This window comes from Dermacentor andersoni, chromosome 7, assembly GCF_023375885.2.
Source record: "Dermacentor andersoni chromosome 7, qqDerAnde1_hic_scaffold, whole genome shotgun sequence".
Classification (NCBI taxonomy): Eukaryota; Metazoa; Arthropoda; class Arachnida; order Ixodida; family Ixodidae; genus Dermacentor; species Dermacentor andersoni.
In genome coordinates, this window is record NC_092820.1 from 177,485,312 (window position 1) to 177,506,038 (window position 20,727).

A 20,727-nucleotide genomic window follows, 5' to 3' on the forward strand; every position below is an offset into this window, starting at 1 on the left:
CGGAGACCAAAGCAGAGCTGGGAAAAGTTACCATATCGTCAACTGCATGCTAATGCTCAGTACAACCCAGCATGGCAAGGCGATACGTGTCGTGGTGCCCAATTTAATTCAGTCCACTGTAATTGAAAGTCGCCATGATTATGCAGATCATGGAGACACCCTGCACACAAGGTCTGAGCTGTTCAAAAAGTATTGCTGGCAGAATATGGACAAAGACATGGCACAGTATGTGAGAGAATGCTGCACATGTCAACAGCACAACCATGCTACTGGAGTACAACCATGAACAACTCAATCCGAGAGAAGTGCCTCGAGCACCCTTCCATCAGTGGCCATCGACGACATAGGGCCGATCAACACATCTATTGAGAACAAGTACTTCATAACGGCTGTATATGCCGCAACAAGATTAATTCTGGCATGGGCACTACCGAGCAAGTATGCATCACACGTGATAGAATTCATGAAGGTAGAAATCATTATGAAATTTGGCATTCTGAGAACCATAATCAGTAACAATGACAGTGCGCTTATGTCAAAGATAACTAGTGACGACCTCCAGCACTGTCACATTGAACATGTCCGTCTTCACCGTGCCATATGAACTATGGACTTGTTGAGAGAGCAGATGGTTGAATTCTCCCACATTTGTGCAAGAAATGTCAATGGAGACATCGAGCACTAGAGTAAACACCTTGCCAAAACAATGTTTGAAGTCAACACATAGCTCCACGCTGGACTCTAGACTTCGCCTTTCGAACTATTTAATTATACACCTCGAAGGATAATTTACAACCAACTGGAAGTAGACATTGAAGAGCCCCAAGAAGACATTGACGCAGCCAGAGAAGTGTTTGACAACATAAGGGTCTACCTAAGTGGCATGAAGGCCAAGCATGACAAAAAGCACTCGCGAGCACCATATGAAGTGGGCGATCAAGTATGGTATGAGACTTCTGTAAAAGCTGAGAAGTTTGATCCTTGGTATGATGGACTATACACAATAACTTGCCGTAACAAGGAAACACTCACTATTACTATAATGAAGAATAATTGCACAGAAACAAGGTTGCCCACCACAATGCAGTTAAAGTGCTTTCATAAGAAAACACGAGACACAACTGCGCAACTGCAAGGTGACACCACCCAAGCTACTCAAGCCCCAACGGTTGCCTATGACCAGCCCAGACAAAGAAAGCCATCGCGTTGGCTCAAAGATTTCGTGACAGATTAGCATAATGCGAGGGCACATTATTTAGGAAGCTGGGTGCGTTAGGGACAGCATGAACTATGGACAACTAGCGCCACCTGGAGTCAAGGAGGTCATTTAATACTTGTTCATGATAGTGGCCACGAGGAGGTAAAGGGAGATCAGAAACGACGTGCAGAGCCGAAGCTCATGGCACCACAAAAGTTTTAGCTTTCTATAATAAACACCCTTTTGTTCCCACTGGAAGCTTGTCATCATCATCACTCACAGCTGACAACTTGTAATAATGGTAACTATGTGTCTTGTTCTTCATGATATTAAAGTTTTCTCCTTGCCAATCCTACAGGCTCTCTGTGCAGCTGGTGTCATCCCCGGTTCGGACATGACACCTGAAGCTGCCCTCACCAAGTTGAGCTATGTGCTGAGCAAGACTGAATGGTCATACGCTACCAAAAAGGAGGTGTGTTGGGTTTTTCTCCTACCATACTGATATTCACAAAATAAAAGTCCATCGACATAGGGCCAAATAATATGCATACTTTCGTTTTTGCCATCTCCACTTCCTATAGAATCTGCGTAATTTTTGCTTGCATGTGTAGACCTGAGTCTATACCGCCTTTAGTGGCCGGATGCAAAGTGGCATGACATAGAGCTCTTGGGTCATGATGTGTAAGAACTAAGAAGTGCTAGAACTACCTTTAAAGTCTTCCCTTTGCATTTTATTTTATGAGTATAGTACATGGCGAGCCTATTCTTAAACCTAGGTTTTTGCCTTGTTGTGCATATATGAAAACAATGACACGGTTTAACAGCACGAAGGACAAAGGCAAAATGATGGCAAATGCCACAGTGGATAGAGCAGCAGGTGGCCTTGTTGAGCCGCTTGAGGTGGTGCACCACCTGAACAAGCTGCCCCAGGTCGTCCTGCTGGTGGACAACCCCAAGGCCCTTGAGTATCAACACCTCTTTACCATACCGCCACCTGATACACGTAGGTGTAGAGGCCAAAACGGCAGTCTGAATGCGGCAGTTTCCCATGTGGCATCGTTAACCACCTATTGGATGGGGACGCCATGGGGTAGGGGACAAACACCCTTTCCGAAATTATCCCGTAATGTCGTAGCATAACTGTGGGGGTGCCTCTTTCTTGTGATGTATACGTAAACAGTTTTCGTCAAATTAATGGTCATTCCTGAACTATTGCACCAATCGGAAACCTTGTTCATATTTTGCAGTGCAACGCACTCATTCGAAGAATTGTTGACACAATAAAAAACGTAGTCATCTGCAAATAACCATGTATGAAATGAAATGCCATGACACATGTCGTTCATGTATAATAAAAGCAAAGATGGTCCTAAAGCCAAACCGTGGGGAACACCCGACGATACGTCAATATCAATTGATGCAACACTTCCAAACAACCCTTTGATGACTCAAGTTCAAGTATTTGCCCACCAATATAGTGACATCATTGCTTATTTTGTTACAGAATGGTATGTGCCAGCAGCGCGAGAACAGAAGAATCGAGGTTGACTGTTTTCTGATAATGTAGTTCGAAGCCCTCACTTCTGCGTTTATTTAAACACCAGTGCAGATCTCCTACACCGTCACATTTGGCGGGAGGTACGGGGTATGCTCACTACGACACTGCACTGGATCTCCGTAGTGGTCGCCATATTGGTTCTGTCACGATGTCGTCAAATGACTACATCCTGTCCGCATCCATCCAGGCTTCATCACATCTAGTGCTATCGCACCATCATGAATCAGGAATTTTTACCGGCACGAATGATGCGGATGTGGAAGACTGGCTCACCTGGTATGAATTCGTCAGCAACCATAACAGATGGGACGCGGCAGTCATGCTTGCCAACGTAATCTTCTACCTCTGTGATGAGCCACTTATGGGGGCAAAGGTTCGTGTTCTCAATGTTTTAACGGTTCTCTTAGGCGGAGCCTCCGTGAACCCAATTGAGGACAAAGCCGTTGGTTTGAACACACTCACAAAGACTTTTAATCAAAAATAAAAAGGCATAAAGCAAATAGAACGAAACAGAAAGCATGCATAAAATAAACATTCAAGAAAACATTGCGGTAAGGAACACACTTAGGGCTTTAACGAGGGCGCAAGTCCGGGCTTGCCACGAGGGCGGGGATGCGTCGCAGTCTCGACGCGGCAACACGGTGAGAAGCTGGCAGAAGGAGTGGCGCCGGTCTCACCAAAGGTCGCGGCGTAAGCTGACCGACCGGGCGCCGGGAGCGCGCCAGCTCTGGCGAGGCGAGGTAACGCTGGCGGCTGGGTGGCAGGAGTGGACGGCGGCGGCGTTCTGGCCGGGCAGAGAGCTCGGGCCCGTAGCCCGACTGCTCCCCTCTCGCCCACGGCGCAGAAGCTCGAACGCCGGCCTCGGGCAGCAGGCGGCATGGCAGACGGGGGTGGCGTTCTGGCCGGGCAGCTGGCGTAGAACTCGGGCCCGAAGCCCGACTGTTCTCGTCCTGCCCACTGGTGCAAAAGCTCACCGGCCTTGAGGAGCTGACGGCACGCTCAGGTAGACGGGCGACGCACAGGAACAGGTTGGCAGGAGGCCCCGGGCGGGTGAAGTCCTGGTGGGCTCTGGTCCGGAACACGACGGCCCGTCTTCAACGCCCGCTCCGGTGGTTGACCTCCTCCTGCCGTCGTTTCCTGGGACTCTCCTGGCGTCTCCCCGGCGTCTCCCTGCGTGTCCTCTTGCGTGTCGCCCCTCTTCTGCCAACGCACCACGCATTTTCTTGTGGTCTGGCCAATTTGGCATTTACTGATTGGCTGCCCGACGCTCCGTGGTCTTTCTTGATTGGTGAGGCTTTTCTTCTTTTAGTTGTCTTTCATGCGCCGCGCGTTCTCGTGCCGGACGCTCTTCGTCGTGGTTGTTTTCCTTCTTCCACCTCGGCACGCGTGCACTCAGTGTCGTCTGCTCTTGACCGTCGCGATCACCGCACCATGTCGCGCACCACACATCACAACCTCCAAGGTACGGCTCGCATGTGTTATGACACACACGAAGAACACCTGACTAGCTGGGAAGTCTGCAAACAAAAGATGCATGACTTATTTAGACAAGACAGACAAGAGCTTGCGACACAGGCTCGGACGTCCACAGAGTCATATATTTCCTATATACAGGACACGCTGGCTCTATTTAAAAACAGCAGACAGACATGTCGGAATCGTTTATCCGATTCCGATATGTCTCGCCACTTGACATGCGACTTGACATGCGACCTGATTATGCTGATGCTTTCGGCTCCCTCGTAGCTTCGTACCAAAATAACTTCGATCTTGGTGGTTGTCTGCTGGGTCAGACCACCCTCGTTTCACATCGCATAAACACAGGCAATGCCCTTCTCATTTACCGCAGACGTTACTGTGTGTCAGCACCCAAACACACCATCATACAAAATGAGGTAACAAAATGCTTGAGAAGGACATTGTAGAGCCTTCTTCCAGTCCTTGGGCCTTCCCAGTCATATTGGTGAAGAAAAAGACAACACTTTGAGGTTTTGCATGGGCTATCGCCGTCTGAACAAGGTCACCAAGGACCCTCTTCCACAGATCGATGGCGCGTTAGACTGTTTGCACAGTGCTAGTTACTTCTCCATTAACCTCCACTCTGCGTACTGGCAAATTGCTGTTGACAAACACAATCTCGAGAAAACAGGCTTCGTTACACCTGATGGCCTCTACCAACTTTGCAATGCCCCTGCCACCTTCGAGTGCATGATGGACTCCTTGATGTTCTTGTTTATTCGCCCAACTTCGAAAGCCATCTCCATCACCTCTCCACTGTTTTTGCTGTTTTCCAAAAAAAGCCAGTTTATAGCACAACTCTGCTAAATGCCATTCTGGGTGCCATCACATCAAAGTCGTTGGCCACCTCGTCAATGCCGCCGGCATACAGCCTCATCCTGACAAGGTCCATGGTGTAAAAGAATTTCTGCTTCCATGCACGTCGAATGATGTCTGTAGTTTTTTAGGAATATGTTCTTACTTTTGACGCTTCATCAAGAACTTCACGGACATCGCCCGCCCCTTGTCTGGTCTCCTCAAGAAGGGAGTTCTTTTTTTCGTTGGGACCTGATCAGGTCACTGCCTTTTCTGAACTTATTACTAGACTCATGAATCCGCCCATTTTGGTTCATTTTGACTCGGCTGCCGAAACCGAAGTTCGTACAGATGTGAGTGGTCATAGCATCGACGCTATTCTTACCAAGCGACAGAATGGCTTGTCTTGCATTATTGCCTACGCTAGCCGACTCCTTTCTCGTTCTGAGCAGAATTACTCCATAACCGAATGTGAATGCCTCGCTGTCGTGTAGGTCATCGCGAGTTTCGTTTCCACCTTTACGGGCGACACTTCTCTGTTGTTACGGATCACCATGCCTTCTGTTGGCTATCTTTGCTGAAAGACCCTATGGGACGCCTCGGCCACTGGGCATTACGATTACAGAAGTATTCCTTTTCTGTGACATATAAATAAGGACAACTGCACCAGGATGCCGACTGCCTGTCTCGACATCCAGCTTGCCCACCTGATTACCATTACGGACTATCTCAACATCGCCATCAAACAGCGTCGTGACCCCGCCTTATGATCTATCATCTATCGCCTCACCGCATAACCCTTGGAACCCCACTCCGGCTCTTCATTTTAAAAGAGAGTGTGTTGTACAGGTCCAACTTTGATCCCAATGGCGCCGAGCTCCTTGTTGTCGTTCCGGAACACCTATGTCCGGACGTGCTCACGCAGTTTCACGATGTCCCCGCCACTGGCCACATAGGCGTCACTTGCACTTATGACCTCATCCGTTGGCGCTTCTTCTGGCCTGCCCTTCACCATTCTGTTCGACGATACGTTGCAACCTGCAAGAGCTCACAATGCCGCAAGAGACCCTTCTCGAATCTGGATGGCCTACTCCAGCTGAATGACATTCCTGGCGAGCCGTTTTTTTCATGTTGGCTTGGACCTACTTGGACCTTTCCCTGTATCAGCACTTGGCAACCGATGGATAGCAGTTGCTACAGATTACATGACTCGCTTCGCTATCACTCGAGCTCTCCCCACGAGCTGTGCCACTGATGTCGCCGATTTTCTCCTTCGAGATGTTATTGTACAACATGATTGTACAACGGCCTCATCAGCTCCTAACTGATTGCGGCCGTTGCTTCCTCGCCAAAGTCGTTGACTGGTTCTACAATTCTGCGCCACTCATCATCAGTTCACGACAGCTTAACATCCTCGAACAAATGAGTGCCTCAACCGCAGGCTTACCGGCATGCTCACTATGTATGTGTCGGAAGATCATTGGAATTGGGACTGTGCATTGCCTTTTGTCACCTTCGCTTATAACTCTTCACGCCATGACAATGTGGGTTATTCACCTTTCTATCTGTTCTAAAGCTGCAACGCATTCCTGCTATTCGATTCCTTGCTTTCCACAGATTCATCTGAGGTTTTTTAGCGCACGAAAAGGGACAAAAGACAGTGGCAAGACGAGGACACAGCGCTAACTTCCAACAATGGTTTTATTCCACGAAGCGGTACACACATACCGTATTTTCGCGATTCTAAGCACCCCCTGATTCTAAGCACCCCCCTCTACTTCCACGAAAAAGTTAGGAAAAAAGTTTGCATACAAATCTAAGCACCCCCCATTTGTTAGGAAGAGCGCTTAGCCAAGGCTGCCAAATGCGCTGGCTCACTCTGGAATCATTGCTCGGCGGACCTGCAGGCACGTGGTCGATGCTTCTGTTGGACGCGTTTCGCGACCATCTGACCCCGGAGGTAAAGAGAAAGCTTCGGAACATCAATAGCGACGTGGTTGTGATTCCGGGTGGCATGACGCCAATGCTGCAACCCCTTGACGTTTCAGTCAACACGCCCTTCAAAGCCTGTCTCCGACAGGAGTACGAAGAGTGGGTGCGAAACCCTGACCGGAAGAGGACGCCGATGGAAAGCTGCAGAAAGCGTCCCCATCAACCATCGCAAAGTGGATTTCGGACATGTGGAAGAGGGTCCAAGTGGACGTTGTGGTCAAATCATTTAAGAAGTGCTCGATCAGAAACAACTTCGACGGAACGGAAGACGACCTGCTGTGGGATACAGAGAGCAGCGGTTCAAGCGGTGCGACGAACTCGAGTGGCAGTGATAGTGAGTGAGCATCCTACACAAGCGGTGGGTTCACTGTCTGCACCAATTTTTCTTTTGAATGTTTGCAAAATAATATCTTATTTCTCGCACCCATCTCGTCGTGATGTCGAGATGGGTGCATCATGCGAGGGGGGGTCATTCTAGATTTTTCGAATCTAAGCACCCCCCCTCACTTTGGGCATCACGATCGTGAAAAAAAGGGGGTGCTTAGAATCGAGTAAATACGGTATATATATATAGGTAACACACACAACCGTACGCATGCGCATATGTACTGATTTCTAGTCAAATGAGACAGCAACGAGACATGTGTAATGGAAAGTTAAGATGATATCAAAGATGAAAGAACGACCATGCATAGCCAAAAAAAAATGTTTTGTAATTGCAAGATTAAAATGTAATCTCCATCAGGCCACCCTCTGTGTCACATTTAAGAAATTGAATTCTTTACTTGAAAGATCTATTGAAGGCGCGCTAACACAAGCGCTCCCTAAACTAGCGATCTTCGCCGCTTCAATAATCTCACGTGTTGTTTGTGCTGGGCTTCTTCCTATCACCGTGCACTGTTTATAAATGGGACTGCACCCATGCTTTCTGCAGTGAAAAGCCAGTGCCAGCTACTGTGGTTCTGAGAAGCCCAGTTGCCGGACAAATCACAAGGAACGCTACGTTCATTGTGAGAACAATATCGTGTATGAACTGCCCCTGTCGTGCGGCAAAAAATACATCGGCCAAACAGGAAGGTGCGTAAATGACAGGTTGCGTGAACACGCAAATAATGTGCGAACTGGAGGAGTGGGGCATCTGGCTTTTCACTGCAGAAAGCATGGGTGCAGTCCCATTTATAAACAGTGCACGGTGATAGGAAGAAGCCCAGCACAAACAACACGTGAGATTATTGAAGCGGCGAAGATCGCTAGTTTAGGGAGCGCTTGTGTTAGCGCGCCTTCAATAGATCTTTCAAGTAAAGAATTCAATTTTTTAAATGTGACACAGAGGGTGGCCGGATGGAGATTACATTTTAATCTTGCAATTACAAAACATTTTTTTTTGGCTATGCATGGTCGTTCTTTCATCTTTGATATCATCTTAACTTTCCATTACACATGTCTCGTTGCTGTCTCATTTGACTAGAAATCAGTACATATGCGCATGCGTACGGTTGTGTGTGTTACCTATATGTATATGTGTGTACCGCTTCGTGGAATAAAACCATTGTTGGAAGTTAGCGCTGTGTCCTCGTCTTGCCACTGTCTTTCGTCCTTTTTCGTGCGCTAAAAAACCTCAGTTATGGAATACCAACACGCCCTAACCTACGCTCTTGCTCTTACTCCCTGGATGCCATTGCCCGCACCAAAACTGCCGGCCACATTGCCCGTGACTGTTTTATAGCATCTCAGACTGTTCAAAAAACACTTTACGATTGCCACGATCGAGATGTCTGCTTCAGTCCTGGCTCACTGGTCCTCCTCTGGCGGCCTTCTCGTCACGTGGGCCTCTGCAAAAAGCTGCTGCCCCGTTACGTTGGACCATATCGTGTGTTGAACCTGACACACGATACTGACAGTTCCTGACACCTGACACACGAACTTGACAGTTCTGTAGCTGGTAGCCCCGGCTACAGAACTTGCTCACATGTCGAGGCTCAAGCCCTACAACTCGGACTAGCACCACATACCTTAGCCAGCACCAGGATGGCGCTTTTGCCCCCGGGGATTTATGTTACAGAATGGTATGTGCCAGTAGCGTGAGAATGGAAGAAGACGGGATTGACTGTTTTCTGATACTGTGTTTCAGAGCCCTCGCTGCTTCGTTTATTTAAACACCGGTGCAGATCTCCTACACCATCACAATATTATACCTTCTTAATTTCTGAAGGTGTAATGAATGAGGAATGTGAAAAGTTTTTTTGAAATCTAAGAGTACCATATTTACTCGATTCTAACGCGCCCTCGATTGTAATGTGCACCCGTTTTTCGTGACCAAAAGAAAACGGAAAAAAATGCTCTCGATTATAAGGCGCGCCCGTTTGCCATGACCTAAAGAAAGAAAACTCCTTTACAGTACCGCACACCTCATTCTTTCATACAGAAATACAACTTTCACTCGTTTGGAAAATCAAAGATTTACTCCCAATGCGCTAAGGTTGTAATAAATAAAAAAATTCGCAGTTTCACCCAAAAGGCGAGGCATCGACTACGATAGCAAACTAGTCGACAGCTATATGAAAAGTAAGGATAGTAGTTTTATTGGCCCTATAAACTTTTAAACATTCACTTACTAACTAAATTAACAAGCATGGTGTCACGTATGCACAAGCAAACATGAACATGTCTCACTCAATGACCACAGAAACTCTTTATCAAAACGCTGGAGTGAGGAAGTGTGGTAGCAGGAGCAAGGGAATTGACCTTTGTGCGGCCTCTCGCTTCAGTGCGAACTAAGTGACGAAAACAGAGCGCGATGTGCCTAGATGCGTAGACTCTTGTCTCTGTCGCAGATTGCTTTCAAGATAGGGGGCGCGCGGATGCGCTGTACATAGCAGCCGCCGGTGTAGAATGCCTCTCCTGTTTGTGCCAGTCCCGCACGCAAGTTTCAGGAACTCCAAATGCCCATGATGCAGCCTGATTTTTGTCCGTCTTCGCACACAAGATCGCTTTCCTTTTATTTGCGGCAACGTGATAAACTCGGCATGTCATTGCGGTCTGCACCTCCATGCTGATAGAGCAAACGCAGAAAATGGGAAGACGGACAGTGCACTAGCCTAAGCCAAAGGAAGCATTGCCTAAGCACCTGCACAGCAGCACATGGAGAAAGCTACAGCAGCTAGACTCGAAGCACATACGAGGTGGCGATTTTGAAATGCCGATGGCGATATGGTAACGCAGATTTAGGGTTGTACTCGATTCTATCGCACACGCAATTTCGGGGCCCATTCTATCGGAAAAAAAAGTGCACGTTAGATTCGAGCAAATACGGTAAACAGTCGATTGAGTAACCTTTGTCTTGGGTCTTTGATAAATCGTGCACAAACTCTGCCAGCTGTGTTATGCAAGAAAAATTGTTACGGAAACCATGTTATTGAGGGCTTAGCAATGAAGAGTGATTTAAATGGCGCATGACACCATTACTAAAAATGACATGTTAACAAAATTTTCAAAAAGCACTTGTTAGGGATGTGCGATGGTAATTAAGACCAAATCTCGCGGCCAAAGTTTCTGCACAGGCACCACATCTGCCATTTTCTAATCATCTGGTAATGTGCTTTCTTGCAAAGATTTCATTAAAATAATATGCAGGCATCTTACCACAATTTGTGGGCATAAGAGTAGTAGTGCATGACAAACCCCTGTTGCTTTAGAAGAGTTCAGTCTTTCTAGTAGTGCTTTTATTTATTCCCCACCGATCAAATGCAATGTGTCATCGTCCATCGGTTGTTCACTCACTTGAGGGAGTCTAGCAAACAGCACTCCTGTTACGTACTCGACTAGAAAACACTGAGCTAATCTAAAAGTTAAGGCAAGCAGCTTTATCAGTGTGAATGACAGTGCTGTCCTGGTTCAAAGGTGGGGAAGTACCCTTGCTTTTCGTTTTTCCAATTTCCCATAACTCTTTCAGCTGTGTTTGCATCCGTATGATGATGATGAATATAGTGTTTTGTGGCGCAAGGGCCAAGTATGACCAAAGAGCGCCAAGCCAAGGTGAATGTGTTCAATGTGAAGCTATAAATTACGAACAAGGATGTGACAGGGCTGTAAAGGGGCCTAAAAGACGGTAGAATACATGTAATAAAACTATGACAATGACTATGAAGCGTGCCAAGGATGCGAAAGATACATTGTGAAAGAATTGCAATGCGATAAAATTTTCATAAGCTAAAAATTCTTAAAAGCACTACTGCCGTAACAGAGCTCTTGCAGCGCAAAGATCTGAAGGCGCGTGCTATACAAGGACTAATATCACAGCAGCATCCTCTGCATCTGTATATAAATAGTCTCAGAGTATTTATCTCTGGCATTTTTTTATGCGGTTTTTGCCTTTTTGATTGCCTCCTGCAATTCTGACTTTTAATTCTTCATTCTTCGGATAGTTTCTTTTTGTACGTGGAATAAGGAGAAGCTCTTCTTCTTGTAGTCCTGCGCGTCTATTTATTGCACCAAGGTATACATTTACTGTTTCATGGCATCATCACCCAAGACGGCACGTGTAGAATGTGCAGTTCAAGCATGTTATCTCTGAATAGATCCCACAGCTTGCGAACACCCATACTTTCTGCATGCATTTCAAACATGTCGTAATACGTACTTAGTGCACCTGTTATTTCCCGCTTTCTTGCTTTTTGGTAGTTATAAACGTACTGCTGCTTGCCTTTAGTGATTTTTAAGCAATTCATGCTACTCTCACACTTAACAGCATTGTGGTTACTGATGCCAGACAGTATAAGTGCAGAACATGTCCCCTCAGGGATGTTAGTCATTATTAAATCTGAAACAATTGAACACTGCATGGGATTCAGTACAAGTTGCGAGAAAGTGAAACAGCTACACATTTTAAAAAGTTCTTTGCCCAATGTGCTATGCGTTGTAGAAGATGCATGTTCGTGCTGTAGTGCTTATCAGTGATCGAGCGTGAGATCAGACGCATGGGTGTAGTAGTGGAGCTTGGATACATGTGTGGCCATCTTTGTGTCGAAAAAATCTGTTGGCAACTTGGCTCAGCAACACCAACGTGAAATGGAACATACATGATGTTTTGACCAGCGGCTTGACTTGGTTGGACTGCAAGCCAATGTACCAATGCCATGCGAGTGGAGAGCACATGTATGTAATTTATTGTCGTTCCCGTGCCTCGTATTGGAATTGCAAGGTGCCGACCCTCCAGGAAAATCTGCAGGGGGCCCTTTTGCTGAGCCCTTTGGAGGCACTTTACTTGTGTCTATTTCTCACAGACCTGATCACAATTCCTTTTTTTTCTTTCCCCGATTATCTGTCTGTATGCTTATAAGAAATGTTGGATATAACGAAGGTATTCTTATGTCTGATGCGACTTGGTTTTATCGAGGTTCGACTGTACTCATGTACCGGCATAACTGACCTAGCATTTCTTGTGTATAGAATTCTTTCAACAGTGATGCTGCTGTTAAAATATCATGTTTGTAGATAGTGGCACATGCAGCAGCAGCGTTTTAATCGTGACTGCCAATGCAGATGCTTCAGGCCAGTCTGAGGGGTGAACTGACTGTGGCCAAGCCAAGCAAGCTGGATGATTTGGATCTGATCACCGCCATTGCAAGGACTATGAACATTTCGTCGCCTGAGGTACCCATTTTGTCATTAAAGTACTGTGCCAGCAAATCAGCTGACGAAGTGGGCAGGCCGGAATGAAATGTGGCAGCAAGAACTAGTGTAGAACATATCTACGATAAAGTTAAAATTATAATGTGGCATCTGGGCTTTGTGAACATAGTTCTTACCAAGTTGCCTTTGAACACCAAAGCTTAGACTTGCTGGCTAACTCCCGAGTGCTTACTGCGCACGGCCAGACTCGGTGGTACAGGGACAAGCAGAACACACAACACAACCGATTAATGCAATGACAAAAATGTTTATTTCAACCAGTGGATCTTCTTGCACTGCACTCTAGTAGAGACCTAGACGTTTGCTCAAAAGTAGGTCATGGCAAAATTCCTTTGTCAGGCGCTCACACTTGTCATCTCTTGTCTCCGGTGTTCGTCGGCTGACGTTTGCGAGAGCATTTCGCCGTCAGTAAGACAATCGTCTGGCTCCCCGTCTGGGAAGAGAAGGTGCCTGCTCTCCTCACTTCCCCTGGCATGCTTAGGAAAATACAAACCTTCATAATTCTCACAGTGTAAACTGACAGTTTTCCACATACCCTATCTGGCTGTCAAAATGCAGCATCCACTAGAATTTTTTTAGTGTCACACACAAGAGAAAATGTGACGAATGAGTCCTGCAGAAGCTGTAGGAATGTTATCCACCCAATTTCATTCTACACTTCTGATCTGCCATACGCAGTGCCCCTGCACTTGTCGATTAATTCAGCCTTGTTCTGCTACCTGCTAGCCTACTGGTCAGCTCAGAAGGTAGAGCCTGGAAAGGCGTTGGTACCAAGTTCCATCCTTGGACCAGGATGAATTTAATTTTTATCCAATTGCTAATATCTTTAGTTTCTGAGAAAGCATTTGTCAGATGAATTTCATTTTTATTCAATTGCAAATATTTTTTCTCTGAGAAAACTTTTATCAGAAGCCTCGCTCTGCTATCTGCTAGCCTACTGGTCAGCTCGTAAGGTAGATCCTGGAAAGGCATCCATCCAAGTTCCATCCTTCCAAGTTCCATCCTTCCAAGTTCCATCCAAGTTCCATCCTGGTCCAAGTTCCATCCTTGGACCAGGATGAATTTAATTTTTATCCAATAGCTAATATATTTATTTTCTGAGAAAGCTTTTGTCAGATGAATTTCATTTTTATTGAATTGCAAATATTCTTTCTCTGAGAAAACATTTATCAGATTTTTATTTGTTTATTTATTACTTTTTTACTTTTTCTTTCTTTATTTTTCTCCTCCCCTCCCCCCGATAACCAAAAGTGATCGTTTTCACCAGAATATTGTATGTGTTTGCCTGTTACTGCTTTATTCTTGCCTGCCTGTACCTCTTATAAGGCCACGTGCACATATTCCCATTTAGCTACCACACCACTGTGAGATTGTTTTGCTGACTGCACAGATATGCTTCAAAACCTAATAGCAACCTAGTGACTGGTTCACTGCTGGTGTTATGCCCTGCTTAGTTAGCACTGATGCTTTCTTAATGGTACTCTAATGCGCCATGCTGTCATGTTTTTACATCAAATGAAGGAACCTGGTACTTCGTGCGAGCCTTCTTTCATATTGTGACATTTGAAGCGGCTTTCAGTTAGCAGACATTAAATCAATTCAAGGTCACTTTTTTAACTATTCAGCTTTGGGAATTAAATTCCATTTTTCACATCTAACCATTTTCGTGGGCCGATCGCAAAGATTGTGCAGTCGAACTGCACGGTGGTACCGGTGGTATTGTGCAGTGCTGCAAGGTGGCACACACTAAGGGGAGAATTCTCACATTCTTCCCTAATGACAGCTAGCGTTTTGAGAATTTTTAATGCTGTTAAACTGGAGGAGTGCTGTTCCTTTGGAGAGTTGATACCTAATTCATGATGTGCACTACTGAGTGAGGCAAGCATCTCTGTGGGCCTCACCCAGTTCCTGTCTTCTAGCGCCAACCCTGCAGAGTAATCACGGAAAAGGCGGCCGGGATCATGACTATGGAAGTTGTAGCATGGTCATGTTAGTCACGAACAAAGAGGCGGAAACGCCCAACAGATCCAGCCAAGGACTTTTACGCACACTGTCATCTGGAAAAACAAAGTGTTGACGCTGTCATACAGTTCTCATTGTAGTGAGCAGATTTGTTTAGTGCATTCTCTTTGCAGGAACTTCAGTCCCTGCAGACGGTGCTGTATCCCAGTATCCTCTGTTCAGTCACAGCACGGGGAGATGTTGACCGGCTGGAAGTGATGAGGCAATTTGTGAGTTACAGATAAACTGCCTCTGTACTTATTATTATTTTTTTATAAAGTTAGACTTTACAGATGGCTATGAAACTTTTATGTACTCTCTTAGGAGTTGGAAAGTCTGCACAAGTTTATGTTGAAAATTCATCACTGCTCACTGACAAAGATAACAAGAGGGATACATTGACACAAGCACAGACCAACAACCAATAGTTAAGTCCTTGAGAAAACTTTGAATATGGAGATTACTACTATGATACTCTGTCATTTAATGCTTATCACTGTTTTAATGCAGCTCATTTGGCATGTTCTCCTAAATTGGCTCTTTTCCTATTGTTTGTTTGACAATACATGTTTTTCATGGTGCTGGAGATGAAAGGCAAAATGTTATATGACTAAACACTTTCTCAGGCGGTAACTGTAAATCTTAAAATATGGTTTTGGCACAAGAAAACTAAGCAGAATTTCCGCTTAGTTTTCCTTGCATCAGAAGTACACTTCAAGCATTAACCAACTAGCCCAGCATCGCATTCAACTGTAAATCTGTTCATTGAAAAACTTGGGTTTTAGCTCATTTGTGCATCTTCGGCATCATTGAAAGCAGGCGCCCGCAGAACAGGACATCCATGGATGTGATGAAACACGCTAGACATGCACAAGCTCTTGTGTGCTGGCGTCCTCTTCCTTGTCTGTTTAGCACTTCAGCTACTTTGTTTCATTGTGTGCCAGCAAGCCCAAAGTGTTGTTCTCAGATTTGGATGCCTTGCTTAAACTCTGAAAAATGTTTCACATACATGAACAGAATTGGCTATTTCAAATGCGATGTAAGCCATTTTCAGTCATTTGCCTGATGTAAGTCATTGCTGTAAACAACGAGAGGAGTGAACCCACTACACAACCACATAGTGGTTTTACCAGGAGTGCTCAGTAATCTGTTCAGAAGTGGCTGGCTCCAACTTTATGCTTTTGTGGCAGGCTGTGCAGCACAGTCAATTTTTAAAGGAAATACCTAATTAGCAAACATTGGCAGAAAGTGCTTGATGTGGGGTGCATTATAGGTAAACTTGAAATTGTAACATATTGCTGCCGAGGCCTTCGTGTTGAAACTGAGCTTCAATAACTCCTGAAATACTAGTACTACTTTGGCATTCCCTTTAATGATACTGTGTGTTAACTGCATATCTCCTGCTGCAGGGTGCGTACCTTTCGTCGTGCGACTATGACTTCCGCACTCCTCTACACGTGGCATCGTGCGAGGGCAACACAAGCATGGTGCGCTATCTGCTGCAGCATGGCGCCAGCGTGCACATGCGCGACCGCGACCATCACACGCCACTCACGAGTGCCGTCCTCTGTGACCAGCATGCCATCATTGAGCTGCTGGTGCAGGCAGGCGCCCACCTCAGCATGCCAGCTTTGCAGCTGGCTGACGAACTGTGCACGTTAGTGGACACTTTGCTCGGGGGCAGTTGCTTGACCATGTCCGATTTCTCTGCATGCCGTGGCGGCTCAGCACTGGCAATCCGCTGCTAAGCACAAGATTGCGGGTGTGATTCTCGGCCACCACATTCTGAAGGGGGGAGGGGGCAGAGTGCGAGAAATGCTTGAGCACACACAACAAAGCAGTCTTCATCGCAGTCTGCGTGTTGCTTTGGGATATTAAAGATGTGAAGTTCTCTTCTTGCTTGTGTAAGATAGCTGAGTTTTGCATGTTAAGGCAAATCACTTCCTCCAAAAAAGAAAAGGCTCATCTGTTTGTGACGCATGAAACTGTCATAGCAGAAGATGCCATTGAATTAACCCTTTGACAGTGACATTTTTTCATTGCAGATTGAAATTGTTTGGAGTGACTTATGTTTAGACAAATGAGCAAATAAATTTTATGCCACAATAATGTGGAGGAATGTTTTTTAAAATTTCCTCTAAACAATTTATCACCTCAGGTGACCTAGCTAATCGCCACTTATCATGAAAGATCAGTTGAACTTTTTTTCACTGTATGGCACGACTGAGCAGTGTTTGCCTAGATTGCTTAGGTGACAGCACACTGTTTAAATGACAGCTCCATGTTTGTCACTGTTGACCCTCCACAGCATCACACTCGAACAGTGACCTTGTATAAAGGAGGTTGGCAGGTGGCAGTGTACTGACCGTTACATAAATAGGAGTGCCACAGCTATACAAGACTTGCCCTGCTAAGCCGCTTGTTTGCTTACACTTAAAGTTTGTACTGTGGTAGCATTTTGGAGTAACCTTAGTTTAATATCATGTTTGTGGGCAGTCAATGACCAATTTTTCAGGCATGGCTGATAATTTGGACGTCTTCGCAGCACCACGACGTATCCCATAGAGCCAATAAAGATGTCTGAAATTTTGGATGCTGAAACCCTTCAGCGTCCGATTTTCCGGACTTCTTGCCGTGACTGTAGGTCTGAAATTGCATTAATCGAAGCCACCGCTGCCGCCATTTTTCTTATTTCGCAGCCTCGAACCAGTGCTCTCACACGACAATCCACTGGCAGCCGTAGTCACCACCGCTGCAATGCCAGGCCTAGCTGCTTCAATGTTCGCTCCCAAGCTTCCTGCTATTCAATGCCATATTTTTAATTGAAAGAATTCGCTGCTATCAGCAGTAGTGCCAACTTCGCCTTTCTCATCCTCGCAGATGGCTTCGAAGTGCAGTGAGCACGGCTATGTGTTGCATAATGTCGGTTCCCAAGTCAGCTTCGCCACACTATAGTGGTGTTACTTGGTGAAACAGTCGCGATGTATTGTGGTGAAGGATAGCAGGAATGGAAAGGGGCCACTGTCACGAGACAGAGTATGTGGTCCTTAATTATACAGGCGCGCACCCACTGTCTCCTGTAACATCAGGAGCACTGATACGCCTAATAAGTGTACTGGCACGCCTTCAGAGCTATTTCGGACATGCCTGTGGTGATTTGAGTCCTTGGGGACAGTAAGACAACATGCATTCATTTTTTACAGCGAAGCTAGATATTTCTACTCCCCGATGCACTTATGTGTCCATAGGCAAAAATAACCTCTTTGGTGGGCTGATCACGGAGGTAGTGCAACTGTAGGCTAAAGTTGAACCAAGAAGTGTGCATATCCTATGGAATCACACATGCAGTGGATACCACATAGGTTCTTTCGATAAAGAAAAGCACAAAACACGTCTCATGTCAAGATGAATGATAAGGTGGTCCTTAACTATGGGAAGCTCAGAATGATTGACAATGACATCTGCTTGTAACAGACAGGAGGCATGACATCAATATCCATATAAAATATGAACTAAAGTGCAGGTTTGTGACAGCACACTTTGTAACAAAAGATGTGACGTCCCTACATTGTATATGTACCGTATTTATTCGCATAATGATCGCACTCGCGTAATGATCGCACCCCTTAATTTTGTCGTCAAAATTAGCTTTTTTTTAATTTCCCGTGTAATGATCGCACCCCAAACTTGCCGCAGCGATATGTCGTGTGGCAAGTCTAGCTAAATGATTGCACATACCATCTGTCGAATGCTACGCGAACGACTCTTCAAGACAAACCAAGCGGTCTGCTCGCACCAAACATTCTTAAGCGGATGCCCCATTTCATTCTTTTCATCACTTTCCGCACTTCCATGACGAAAAAAAAGCTACGACCAAACTTGCCTTTATTATGTGTAGGCTTTATAATGGTTACAGTCAACAACAACAACAAAAAAGGCGCCTTTCGATTCTTCTCGTCTGCACTCGTGGGCAAGCAACAAATGGCAAGTGGCAACGATAGCAGCCACGTTTACACTGATACGTTAGAAGTGTACCCTATTCATATGCCGACGCTTGTAACACGGCTAAAATATTCGCCCCCTGTTAGCGGAAACGTGCCGTATTAGGATAGTAGTGAAGACAAATGCTGCAGTTTCCGCAGCATGCCCGCCATGTGTTCCTGTGTCACTGGCAGCTAAGCGCACCCATCTGTTTCTGTCCCTTCAAAGTGGACATGGCTACGTTATTGCCGCAAACTTGCTGATATTAACAATATTATTCATTACTGATACGGAAGAAACTGTTTCAATTCATGTAATGTACTCACGAGAAGAAAAAAAAATCGCGTTCGGCATGCTTCGCCGGCTGCCATTCGTGTTTTGGTGTCCCGCACTACATACAGTGGCAGCCGCCTATTTGTTGACCTATTGCCATCCCGCAGCAAATGCGGGATAAAAAAAAAAATTTTTTTTGCGGGAAATTTAACTCGCGTAATGTTCGCACCCCTGAATTTGCGTCAATTTTTTTTGACAAAAATGGGCGATCATTATGCAAGTAAATACGGTACAGGGTGCCCCAGCTAACTTTAGCCAGAGTTAAAAATATGCCGGTGTACTCTGAGACGACGCGACCAAATGCATGTTGCTGACTATTATATGGAATAAGTCACACTATTTTTTGTATTCTGCTTAATTGCATAATTAGTCAGGATTAATTAACCAACTTGGGAGCAACGAAGTTAGGCAAAAAATTCCGATTAGGAAATTGTAGAGTGCTTAGGAAAATGTCCGATTAAACAGTTTCTAACTTTCTATCTATTAGGCACTAGTGTTTCTCTACTTACTACAGATGCCAGCGAAATACCAAAAAAAATACCACGTGACATGTCTGCTTGCGCGCCATGATTATTTAGCCAGGTGTGCTGCCGCTGTGCCTTCTTATCACTATTGTGAACCGCTGCGAGGGAAGCATGTTGGTGGCGTAAATTGCACAGCCAACACCTGCGTCACTGCCCTGTTGTCTTTTAAGCGGCAGCACACCCTGCTAGGTGCTGTGTTCATTTGTGCGAGAAACGTTTGGGAGCGCTGCAATCGCAACACGCCAGCGCGCACGTTGCATCGTATTTTTTTGTGTTTTGCAGGCATCTACAGTAAGCGAAAAAACACTAATACCTAATAGATAGATAGTTGGAAACTGTTTAGCTGGACGTTTTGCAAAGCACTTAACAACTTTCTAACTGGAAATTTTTTCCTAACTTCGTTGCTTCAGAAGTTGGTTAATTATTCTTGACTAATCATCTAATTTAAAAAATATAGCGTGACACAGTTGATACAAAAGTGAGCAGCATGCATTTGGTCGTGTCGTCTTAGAGTGCATCGGCATATTTTAAACCTCTGGCTAAAGTTAGCTAAACATCCTGTATAATGAGGGCCTGCCTAGCAAGGCATCGCATTTGTGTTGTGACAGTGCTATGAGAGAGCCCTGTATAGTGAGGACTCCTGAAGAGCAGCATGAATATGAGAAGCGGCGAAGAGAACAGAGATGACAGTGTGAACAACGGTGTTGTGCTCGTGCCGTGGATGAACATCGTGTCCAGTACGCTCAGCACAAGCGTGGCAACATGATGAATGACATGAAGCCGAAAATTCAGCCGAGCGACGAAGGTACAATGCAATCCATCGTTTCAAAGGTGCAAATTCTAAATTTAAGAAGAAATTTGTCTACGCAGAATTTGGATTTAGTCGCTCATGTGTGATCGACTATGATTCCCGGTTATTGCGCTTGTCTCTGCTCCATTCTTTGTAGGTGACATTCAAACGCAGGCCGTTTAAATGTCTTTGGATGATAAATATGTAAAGCACATGTGAATATCTCCATGTGAATAATTTCAAGTCACATCGCAATGGGTAATCGTTCCAGGTGTCATTACAGCTTTGCTGTCCAACCATCTTCACAGCGTGGATTGGAGCCTTTTTTAGACTGCCCGACTTTTCG

General features: G+C 45.5%; 1 protein-coding gene across 4 annotated transcripts in view; it reads left to right on the forward strand.

The window, feature by feature from the left end:
* Window positions 1-20,727, forward strand: part of LOC126533200 (L-asparaginase) — a 90,130-nt gene that overhangs the window by 51,153 nt on the left and 18,250 nt on the right. For 3 of the 4 annotated variants that reach the window (XM_055071654.2, XM_055071653.2, XM_072289416.1), the window contains 4 exons: window positions 1,557-1,670; window positions 12,603-12,713; window positions 14,888-14,983; window positions 16,163-16,410. In XM_055071654.2, the coding sequence (XP_054927629.2) occupies window positions 1,557-1,670; window positions 12,603-12,713; window positions 14,888-14,983; window positions 16,163-16,410 (569 nt within the window). Of the gene's footprint in view, window positions 1-1,556; window positions 1,671-12,602; window positions 12,714-14,887; window positions 14,984-15,077; window positions 15,181-16,162; window positions 16,411-20,727 lie in introns of those variants that run through there. The other variant, XM_055071655.2, reaches the window with a different exon arrangement.